The 12,228-nt window shown below is 32.4% G+C and overlaps 1 protein-coding gene across 1 annotated transcript; it reads left to right on the top strand.

The window, feature by feature from the left end:
- The first annotated feature begins 5,406 nt into the window (after positions 1-5,406).
- LOC115697260 (pathogenesis-related thaumatin-like protein 3.5) lies at positions 5,407-7,434 on the top strand. The gene is made up of 3 exons (XM_030624195.2): positions 5,407-5,670; positions 5,758-6,421; positions 7,128-7,434. Exons 1-3 carry the CDS (start codon positions 5,613-5,615, stop codon positions 7,258-7,260), a joined length of 855 nt encoding a protein of 284 aa, XP_030480055.1. The 5' UTR covers positions 5,407-5,612; the 3' UTR covers positions 7,261-7,434.
- Positions 7,435-12,228: the final 4,794 nt, after the last annotated feature.

Below are 12,228 nucleotides of genomic sequence, written 5' to 3'. Positions count from 1 at the left end.
CCACAGTTAAGCGTGCTTGGCTTGGAGCAATTTAAGGATGGGTGACCTCCTGGGAAGTTTGCCCAGGAAGCGTGTGAGTGAGGACAAAGCACGCTGGAAACACTCGTGTTGGTCTGTAGGGTCAGTCATTAGTCCATGAAGCAGCCAGAGTGACGTACTCGTGTATAAGAGCCATTCATTCCGTGGGTGTAAGGGCCCAATGGAGGCTTGAATCAGGGACGTTACAGTTTGGTTAAGCTCGAAGGAAATCATCCTTTACTTTCTATTTTGCCAAATAGAAGCTATAGATTCCATATTTATGTTAGCGCTCCCACTCAATTGCATTACCGTGTTCCCAAAATGTACGTATCACCCTGACCCAAAAGTAGGCTTAACTAATAAATCAAAGAACACGAGTAACACTCTTGAGATTGAACCTAACCATATCAGGATTAAGATCATTTGATCTAGGATCAACAGGTGATATTGAATTGAATAGATATTACGGTAAATTTTAATATATCTAATCAAAGTTCAATATTGGTCCCTTCCGATGTATACTCCATACATCTGATACTGGTAAACTTTGCCAATGTCCTGGAAAGGACATAACACTTTTCCAAGGTGTAAGAATACCTATCGCTGATTATACCATGTCAGTCTAAATCCAGTGTTCTGACAAATCAGGGAATAAACTTTTGAACATATAATTAAGATTATATTCCACTGTGCTGACAACACTATAATCTTTAACAAACTCATATGTTCTGGACTTAAAAAGAATTCATACATTATATACATATAATCATGAAATAAATCATGTGAACCATGCAACATAAAATGTTATTTCTGATCTTTATTAATAAGTAAATCTGATTATATTGAAATGAATTTTATTTAAGGCATAAAACCCAACACTAAGAACATGCAAACATTTAAAAAAATCAGGGCACCATACCTTGACTATTAAGGTGACGTTAACATTCCTTCGGCGGGGCAATTTTAACATAACCCTGTTCTAGAAATACAACTCTACGGACATCAGTTTACCATTCATATATATTAGATATCCTAGACTTACCTTGAACTAAGCATTTCTATCCTAGATATGAAATGGCAAGATTCAACAAGCATCAGGATACTTACTTGATATACGAGTGGAAGACGAGGGGTTATTGTGGAAATCTGCCTAAGAGTTGTGCACCCAGTCAATCAATCGGTCGAAGCTGACTTGCACGTCGAAATCCTGTTTCGACTAGGGGTGGAATGATTCAAGGTGCAATGGCTATACACTCTGAAAGTGGGTTGAACGAAGTTCTAAGAATAGATTAAGTAGTCCAAAAATTCTTACATTCACCGACCAAAACGAGCACAAGATCAAAACATTTTTTTGGGAAATAGGGCTCTGGTTTGAAATTTGAAAGCAAGGATTTTTTAAAAAAGTCTAAAATGGTAAAGAAGAGGAAGTGGTGTATGATGGATCTATTTATAGTCTAATCAAGTTCGTGCAATTCAAAATAAATAGTCTGGATTCTCCCTCCAAAAAGCACAATTTGATCTAACGGATAGGGAGTTGAAAAGATGGCATTTAAAATCTGCTCAATGCTTAAATTTTTCATCATTAGCTGTCTTGAGCCCAATATGCATTAAAGGATGGTCATGTCAATCGACCTTCCATGCATCAATACAACTTCCCCTGGAAAACGTGCCTCCAACACACGCATGTTGACAGTGGGTTCACTAAAGACATGTCATGTGTGCCACACCAGTGGCATCTTAATTCTTGATCTTTCAACCGACGACAATTCAATAAAAAGAACACATCCATGTTCCCAAAAATTATCCACGTGTCATAAATATGCCTCAGAGATCTAGAGGAGGATTGCAAGCTCCCACAACTTGCAAAGTTTCGGAATCTTGGAGGGTAAATGTTATCATCACTCTTGGACAGCAAAACATGTGGCATAAAAAGAGAAGTAAGGCTCCGAAAAATCATTAAATAAGTATCCTCTGTGACATCAAATCACAAAGAGGCTCCACGAAGCCAGGAATAGATCAAGGCCAGAGGATACACGAAAAATTATGCCATTCGAGACATGAAAGGCTTACCCTTGCTCCGGGACCTGGAGTGCCCAGGATTAAAGTTTTCCCAAAATGATACTTAGAAGGTTACTGAAGGGCTTATCACGGACGCCGACAGCCTAAAAGAGATTCAAACGTCTACCTTAAGGATATACCCAAATTTCCTAGTGATAACTCTTGAATAAAGAGTTATTTGTTATATTTTTTTAGCTTAATTTGTGTGTATTTTACTTGTATTTAGTTCTTTTCCTTCCATTTTGTGAGAAAATATATTATTTTGCATTTTTATGTTCTTTTGGGTAATTTGGAGTTGTTAGTGGAAATTATTAAGTTTTATTTGAGTTTTGGTAAAGAAAATGACTTAATAGAGAAAGTGCAAGGTTTTGCTGAAGTTTTGCTAAGAATTTTGCTGCAGCAAAAGTAGCAGGGCTGATTGTTGAAACTAATGTAGAAAAAGATAATGTGGCAATTTATTAATTGATGTGGCAAAAATGAGGCTGAGGTGGTGAAAGACAAGTGGTTTTGAGCTGATCTAGTTGGAAAAGTCTCTAAGTGGGAATTAAGGAACCATGTGGAGGGGCATTTTTGAAAAGGTAGAAAAGGAAATTTTACCCTAGCTTAAAAGAAAAGGGAGGAACACAATTCTTGGAGCCACCATTATTGAAAATACTTAGAGGAATGAAGAAAAAGAAGAAGAAGAAGAAGAAGAGGAGTGCACAAGGAAGAAGGAAGAAGGAGGATCTATCCACATAGTTTCTTCTACTCCTTTAATCTTTTGTATTTCATTTTCATACTTCTTTATTTTTATTTTGGGTATTTTTGTATTTTTGAGCATGAACTAATTTATCTTAGTTAAAACTTTTAATGAACCTTGGATTATGAATTTTATTGATGTTTTATGAATGTTTTTGATAATAAAGAATTGTTCATTCAAGGATGCCTAATGTTTGTTTACCTATTTTTGATTGATCACCAATTGTAGGCTGTTAGCTAATTTTGATTTTGGAAAAAATAAGATTAGTAGAAATACTTGAATGATGCAAGATTATCACCTTGGAAAAGTGTGATTTGTAGATGGTATAGGAATATGCTATTTACCTTGTATGACTCATGGGAAATTAGTGCTTAATTTGTGTTCTCTAGGTGTAAATTTGCATAGGAATATGTTAATTTAATCTTGAGAGCCCATAACATATAGGTTTGGAAAAATTATATGTTTATTTATATTTTCGGATGACAAAATTTAATTACTAATGTATTCTTCTATGACATTTACATTGAATTTGCATTCTAGGGGGATTTAATCGTTCTAGCTCATCACTTTGCTCATTTTCTTTTCTCATTTTATTTACTTTCTTATTTAGTTTTTAGCCTAGTTCAAATTATCACTTCTTGGTTGTTTTAACCAAATTGTTTAATATTGATTTTTGAATAATTAATTTCTAATCAATCCCTGTGGAGACGATACTCTTTTACTTATCATTGTATTACTTGTTTGTGACTACGTGCACTTGCGTATATCTAATTCTATAGCACAACACCTAGCGATAATTATGCTTTTCTGACACAATTAGATCTTGTCTCCTATGACAGGCCATGGTAGTACGCGATTTTTATCCAGAAAATTATTCCAGACATTTACTTTTAAAGGATTAAACCTTTTGGCGACATGCATCCTGTATGAATGGTGGTCCCCTATGATCCAACTACTTCAACGCACGAGCACAATAGCTTCCAAGGGGCCCAATAATTAGCTCTTTGCATGTATTGTACCCTATTAGTGGGCTTTTTGCAAAAATCTTAGGCGGTTCATAGGTATGTGTCCATACCCGCTCTTCAACCTATAAATACCCTTCTATTTCCATATGAAGGGAGGATCGAATTCAAGATAGCTGAAGCTCTATTAAAATTACTCTAAGTTTTTTTCTTCTTCAAAAGAAACTAAGAGTACAGAGTTAGGATTTCATGCATAAGCACTGTAAAAATATCATACAAGCCTATTAAGACCAATAGACTAATTTGTGGACTAAGGCACATTGACGCCTGAACCACGTAAAATTTTTATCTCCTCTATTATTGTATTTTACTATTTCTAAGCTCTTATTATATTACTTTTTGAAAAACTCAATAAATAAATTTATTTATACTTAATATTAAAAAATTATTTATTGTATATAATTCATTATAAATTATTTAATAAATCAATTCAACTAAAATGCAACTTTATATAAATATATTTTTACTATATTATTCACATGAGCCAAATAAATTGATATATATATATTTATACATATAAATTAAATATGTGATCAAAATCTAAGTATAATCGACACATGAGCATGATATGTGTTAGTAGTACGGAAACACAATAGGTCGGATTAGGATTAAGATTCTAGACACAAAATTTATATGAGTTGTATTAAGGTTGATCAATTAAATATGTAATATAATACGACAACATGCAAAATATATACTACCCTACTCCAAAGTTTTAAAAATTCTGAATAGTTTACAATAAATTATACTTATGATTTAATATTCTATTTTGCAAGCATATAAAATAAAAGAAGCATGCGTACATCATATGTTTCAATTTTAATATTTTGAGCACGTTAAATTACTCTGAATTTTTTAAAAGTATACAAAATGTTTTAATACGATGTACACTATCATATATAAAAAAATAGAAATTAAAATTATCTAAATATATAAAAAGTACATAAGAGATATATATTATTTTTTGGATTATTTCACAAATACATAAAAATAATAAAAAAATTACAAAAATACGTTGTACGCGGAATTTTAAATATTGTTTATAATTTTATTTATATACGGTCTTTTTATGTTGTACTCTTGTTAATTTGTTTTTGATTTTTTCTTATATATATATGCTACTTTTTGTTGTTGTTTTGATTTTGTTTGTATGTTATTATTAATTTTTCTGTTACAGTAGTTTTCTTATTATTTTCGTGTTGTTTTTATAGAAAAATCGTAAAAATGTAAAAAAAAAAAAAATTAAACGTAAAACTGTAAAATTAAAAAAAAAAAAAAAATAGTACTGTCATTTTTTTAGGGGTTCAACCATATAGAATTTCCATATATATTATGTGTATTTGCGTATATATTGGTAGCCTAACTAGTGAAAGTAAGTATAATACGCCTGCCAATGTACGAACAATATTGGATTAATGTATATATATAACAAATCAAAAAGTTGGAAGAAGAAGATAGAAATGGAATTGGAACCAGAATAAACTTGAATGAAAGGACTAGGAAAAGAATAAGAATGACCATATATATATATATATATATATATATAGCTTATATTATTGTATACATAACTATATATATATTAGTTTTTAAAGAAAAGGTTCCTGGGATGTAAATATTACTATCCCTCTCTGCACACGTATTCTTCTTCTCTCTTATGCTTTATATGGGATTCGTTTGCTTAGTTTTCTCCTCCATTAATTCCTCCTTTATAATTAACCACTTTACTAATTACAAAGTGATCGTATTACTATAGATAGAGAAATAGCAAGAGAGACATGGATACTCCACATATGAATGTTCTTTCACTTTTTTTGCTTCTCATTGTTTCTTTTGGTACGTATGTATTTCTTTTAATCCAAATTTGACAATTAGTTGTTATTATAAACTTAATAATTATTAAATCTTTTTGTTATTTGACAGGAGCCAACCTATCCGAATCAGCTAGAATGTTTACCATAATAAACAACTGCAAAGAGACAATCTGGCCAGGAGTGACTCCCGGCGAGAACTTTAACGGTGGAGGATTCGCATTGAAACCAGGGCAATCCATTGTCTTCACAGCTCCCGTGGCCTGGTCTGGCCGAATTTGGGGCCGCACTGGCTGCAAATTCGACCAAAGCGGTGTAGGAAAGTGCGAGACAGGCGCTTGCGGCGATGCCCTTAAGTGTGGATCTTCGGGAAAGACACCGGCCACACTTGCTGAATTTACCTTAGCATCTCCTGATTTTTATGATGTGAGTCTTGTTGACGGTTTCAACTTGCCCATAGTCGTCACACCACTCCACGGGCAAGGAAATTGCAGCGTGGCGGGATGTGATGGCGACCTCCGAACCAGTTGCCCTAACGAGCTGGCGGTCAAGAGCAATGGGAAAACGATTGCCTGCCGGAGCGCGTGTGACGTGTTCGATACCGATGAGTATTGCTGCCGAGGGCTTTATGGGAACCCTGTTGTGTGCCAACCTACCTTCTATTCCAAGAAATTCAAAAATGCATGCCCTAATGCTTACAGTTATGCTTATGATGATCCCACCAGTATATTTACATGCACCGGAACGGATTATGTGGTTGCATTTTGCACCAAGAGGTTGGTAAAATATATTTCTAGTAATTTATTATTACGAGTATTTAGTATGAAGAATTGTATCTCATTATGGAAAAATACGATATTGCAGTTTCTTAAAACTATTAATATTGCAATATAAAAAAAAAGTTTTTTTACACCCAAAAAAATTTATAATTACACTCTAAAATTAAAAATAATAATAAGAATAAGGTTTACAGTAGAAAAATTAAACTCCAAATCATTTTTTAATATCTTTAAAAGATAATTTCGTACGTGATTTTGTGTTAATTTTAATATTTATTTTTATTATTTTTTTTAAATCATGGGTATTTTTTCTAATAAATTTTTTATCATAATATTTAATATATAATTATTTTTATTTAATAATAATTTGTAAGAACTTGAATTAGAAAAAAAAATTAGTATAAATTAAAGTTAATATTTTATATAAAATAAAAATTATTAAAATGAATTACCTTTATAATTTTTTTTAAAGCACTCTTATAAATTTTTACGTAAATAAAACTGTTTTTTTTTATAAAATGATTAAATTTCATACGTGTAGTTCATGTTTAGGGTTTCTTATTATTAATGACAACATGTAGTTCATGAATAATATTTATATTAATAATAAGATATGTTAAATTTTATGATGATGGAGAGTAATTATATGTATAGCAATAATAGTCCAAATATATATATACGATAATTTTGTTACCCCTTTCAGGAAGCAACAAGTATGCACATATCATAACAACAAATTGGTCTGTAATGGGTCACAAGGCTTAAAGTCATTCATTGGAAGATGGCTCACTCTCATGCTTCCCCTTATACTCATTACTAAACTATTATGTACTTAATTAAAGAAAAATCATTCTTTTAAAAAATTAATAATTGTGTGGAATTTATTATTTACTTTTGTATTTTATTAGCTAAATGACCATATATGAAATAATTATTGTGAACCATCTTGATTGCTTCAACTAATGTTTGTCCAATTATATATATCAAATATATGTCGAATTTGTTTATTATTATCCATCATTTTCATAGATATAATTCACACATTATAATTTAATTAATAGTTATTAAAAAAATTATTCACCATTTACAAGACATGTAGCTCTTTTCTCATACCACTAGCGTCTAATAGTTAGCATTGATTTTTTTAATAAAAGCAGCACAACTATTTTTTTTTTCTTTTAGTAGAAATGCTAAAAGGTATCAGTGGTGCTTATTATTTTCTTACGTGTCATTATCGCTATTGGTCCAATTAAGTATATGGTCCCATATAATTTAATGTAATAACTTTTGGGGAGTATCGCTAACCAATCACAAGACGACATGTCTAAAGATGCACTACTACAAAAATGGATTTTCCTGACGTTTTTAAACAATCGTTTAAAGTATTTCTATCGGTTTCTATAACCATCGCCTATACAATCTCGTAAAACGGGCAGAATAGGCGACGGTAATGTAGGTTTTCTGACGGTTTAAAACCGTCGCCTATAACTGGGTATAGGCGACAGTTTATAACAATGCCTTATACTATAGGCGACAGTTTTAGTATAGGGAACGGTGTAAAACCGTCGCCTATACCCTGTTATAGGCGACGATTTTAAACCGCCGAGAATGTAAAAAAAAAGAGAAAAAAAATACAGATTTTTCTGCCATTAATGACAAAAAAAATCTGTATTTTCTTTCATTTTTTTCCTGCTTTAGTTTTATAACTAATTAATTTTGTTACAATAACAACTAACTTTAAAACACATTAAATTTATACAATAACAAAATAAATATATATAATAAATAAAAAAGTATATAAATAAATAAATATATTTATACCGAGCTCGGAGAGAGAGAAAGAGAGAGAGGGAGACAGACGGGAGGTGGTGGTGGTCCGACATATGAGACGAAGATGAGAGAGACACCGACTGGAGGTGGTGGTGGTCCAACGTATGCGACGGAGAGTAGAGGGAGACCGACGCGAGGAGGGGTGGGTGGAGATCGATGGACGAGAAGAAATGAAGATCGAGAGAGGGAGGAAGACGGCGAGAGAGGGGGGCGATGGTGCGGAGGCGTGCGTGGGGTTTTGGAGAGTTAAGATTTTTATTTTAGGGTGTAAGAAATGGAAAAGAAATAGCTGAGAAGAAATAGGTGGGCATGTGGGAAATAGAAAAAAAGTAGGTGGGCATGTGGGAAATGTGGCGAGAAGTAGGTGACGATTTTTTAATGGACCCTTATAGGTGACGGTTTTCGCCTATAAGGATCTATTAAAAAATCACATTTTATTAAAAAACGTCGCTTATTTTGTTTACTACGATTTTAAACCGCCGGAAATACTAAATTTTTCCTGACGATTTTAAATAGTTATTTAATTTTTTTAACGACAGTTCCCGAAAAAAATTATTTTTAAAATCGTCGCGAATTCTGATATTTGTAGTAGTGATGTTAGGCACCACTAATGTTCAATAACAATATATTTTTTTTTGTATGCAAGAAGAATTTTATTGTCAAGTGCCAACAACAACTTTTTACAACTTTAGAAATAAGTACAATAATCAAGTTATCCAACCAATTGAAATTGTTTATACTGGCTTTCTCTCTTTTAAAATGAAAAAATTTAAAATAAAATTTTGAGTTTATACTATTTTAAATTCTGTATTTTGCAAAAATTATTAATTAGACCCTCTGTTTTATTAAATGACAAAATAGACTTTGTATATTTTCTAAAATTGTACAAATAGGATCCTAAACTGATTTGTTATCAAAATAAAACTTAATATTAATTTGATTTAAAAATGTTATGATAAAATTAGTTGCATTTTCTTATCTATTCGTATTAAAAATTATCTTAAAGTTAGTTATATTAAAAAATAAAATTATTAAAAATTAAACTTAGAGTTCTATTTTTACTAATTTAGAAAATATAAAGTCTATTTTTATCATTTAACAAAACAAAAAGTGTAATTAATAACTTTAAAAAAAAATACAGAATTTAAAATAATATTTACTCAAATTTTTTTATACTTTATAGCATATACGTCAGCATTCTAAAGAGCATTATTCCTGACTTGCCAAATATTATATACCAAAGGATAGCCAATTAGCCACATAGACTTCTTTTTTCCTCTTTGGCCTTTTATACCTTTTCACCCACTTGAAGCAATGCACTAAATCATCTTGTTGAACATTCAGCCCAATTCAATTGAAAATCTCCATCTAAATTTGGTTATTATAATTACGTACATTTAAAGAGCTAGCAAATGATGATGAGTCTCTAAATCCAAATCATAATAAACAATTCACTTCATCAATGCAACCAAAACGGTGCAAACACTCTCTATAAATTTGTGTTTTGGATAACTCTACCTACTTAAATGAAGGAAAACCATTTCCTTTCACCTCCATCTCCCAGCCAAAAGCTAATTGGATCAAATATTTGCAATGCTAAAATTCAAGTTATACCCCAGGATATATAGTTTGAGATAAACCAAGACCTGAAGTATGACTATATCTCGGCCCAATAAGCAAGGTAAATCAATGACCCGGAATAGTTGACATTTAAGATAAACCAATTATGTTGATATATATAAGATAAGCATCACACTTAGTCAAAGTAAATCTCATCTAGGCTCCGTAAAAATTAAAACCAGATCAAATAAAACAAAGTTAACCCAAAAACAGATAATCTCAATACAAAACTAATCATGAAAATTTAACAACTTATAGGTACACGTGTCCATCATATAGCATACAATATAAATGAAGTAAGAAATTGACGTAAAAGAAAAAGAGAAAAAAGAGACCAGAATAAAGAATCCATTATAAACTTTGAGAGAAAGTTCTCATAAACAAAAGAAAATACTTACTGTGCAATCTGATCAAAAATATTAATAACTATTTTTGGTCAAAGCAATTCCTATTCCATTATTTTTATTACCTAACCTCAATTTTATAACTAATTGTGTTAATTTTTGTAAAGTCTTTTTTTAGCAAGTTAGTTGACAAAATAATTTTCCCATTTATGGTAAGATTGGTGTGCATTCATATTCGATTTCTTACCTTATAAATTCGGAGTGTAGTTGCCCTTTTCCTTGTTTGGAAAGTTGCACTTTCAGCTGAACTTTCCTTTGTTGAAAACTTCTCAAAAGAGAAGGAATTCTCTTTTGGAAAGTTGTCTTTTTTAGGGAAACTTTGTTTATTGCCTTTTCCTTATTAATTTCGATCAGATTCGATACACCGAATATCTAATCCGTTTTTGGCAGAATCAAGCATTGAAAGAAGATCGACCCGATTTTTGTAAGTTTCCCGTTTCTCGCGTATCCGCTTCGTCGCATCCGAATCCGATGTACAGATCGTGTTTCTTTTGGAAAGTTTTTGCATACCGCTAATTCGAACTCGTGGTTGCCTCTTTGGTTTCTATGGTCTATAACAGAGCCTGTAGAGCAACCATTCGTATTACCTCTTCCATTATTCATTTTCTACATTTATCTTTTGAGAGAAGAGAGTCTTTCTTTGTTTTGTGAGAGCCTAGTTTGCTCATCTAGGTTCTAGCTTGTTCTATTTCTCGTTCTTACTCTATCCTAGGTGTCAGAAGAACTACTGACCGAACAAGAGATCGGTCTCTGAGAAGATTGATAAAGCCTTACGAGGAAGTAAGCACTCGGGTCTTCGGGAGAAGACTTGTCAAGCCTTTACGGAGGAAAAGAAGACTTGGGTCTCTGAGAAGACTTGTCAAGCCTTACTTCGGAGGAAGTAAGCACTCACACTTCAAAGACGGCGGGAGTTCAAGCCAAGGTGTTTTCAAGTCGCATTCATAAAAGCTTGGATTACAAAGGATCAAGCGCAATACTTTGTAGGAGTCTAAACTTGTTTAAGTCAATTGTCTTTGTAATTTTGATACTTTATTAATTGATTTCATTCTCTCGGGCGTGGCCCCGTGACTCAGAGTGTTCACTGTGAGAACACCGATACCACGTATAAATCTCGTGTCAAGTTATTTATTTTTCTCGCAAATATTTTATATTCGCCCGTTCGCTTCCGTCAGTAGCGTAATTACTTTCGCCGTCGCAAACGCGTACATGCTTTTATATTTTCGTATATACAATCGACATTTGCAAAAACATGCTTTTCAATCGGTACGTAGACACTAAACTCTTAAGGTGGTCCTATAACGTTTTTGCTAATGTCATTTTTTTGCATGAAGTTCTATTTCTAGACCACCGTCGTTAATGACTCTAACTATCCTTATCGAAAGTTGTAACGGTGGCCTTCATCAAATCTCAAGATGAGTATGCGTGGAGAATGGTTCTATCAGTTGGTCTCCTCCAACTGAGTCGATTCTTCGTGTAATACTATTACAAAATCTCGAACCGGAATGGTCTATCAAGATGATAAATTATCTGCCCACAATAGCGAAGCCTTGCATGCTATCTTTAATGGTGTAGCAGGTTACATTAAACTTATATCATCTCGTGTTTCCGCTTGGCGAAGCTTGGGAGATTCTTCAAACTCAAGGAACTTCGATGTGAAAAGATCTAGATTTATCATGCTTCAAACTAAATTTGATGAGCTAGAATGTCCGATAATGAAACTTTAACCGAATTCTATGAAAAATTATCCGACATTGCTAATGAATATTTTTGCTCTTGGAGAAAGCTTCGATGATTCTCGTTTCGTGAGAAAAATTGTTGTAGTTCTTCCGTAAAGGCTCGATACTAAACTTTTGGCAATGGAGGAAGCTAAAGATTTTAGCACTATGAAAGTGGAAGAATTGATTGTTCCTTACGTACTTTTGAATTAAATCAACAGATTAAACAAAAGGA

The sequence above is a fragment of the Cannabis sativa genome, chromosome X, assembly GCF_029168945.1.
Source record: "Cannabis sativa cultivar Pink pepper isolate KNU-18-1 chromosome X, ASM2916894v1, whole genome shotgun sequence".
NCBI classification, from domain to species: Eukaryota; Viridiplantae; Streptophyta; class Magnoliopsida; order Rosales; family Cannabaceae; genus Cannabis; species Cannabis sativa.
The sequence above is the reverse complement of the archived record's forward strand: the minus strand, read 5'-3'. Positions and strand labels throughout refer to the sequence as shown.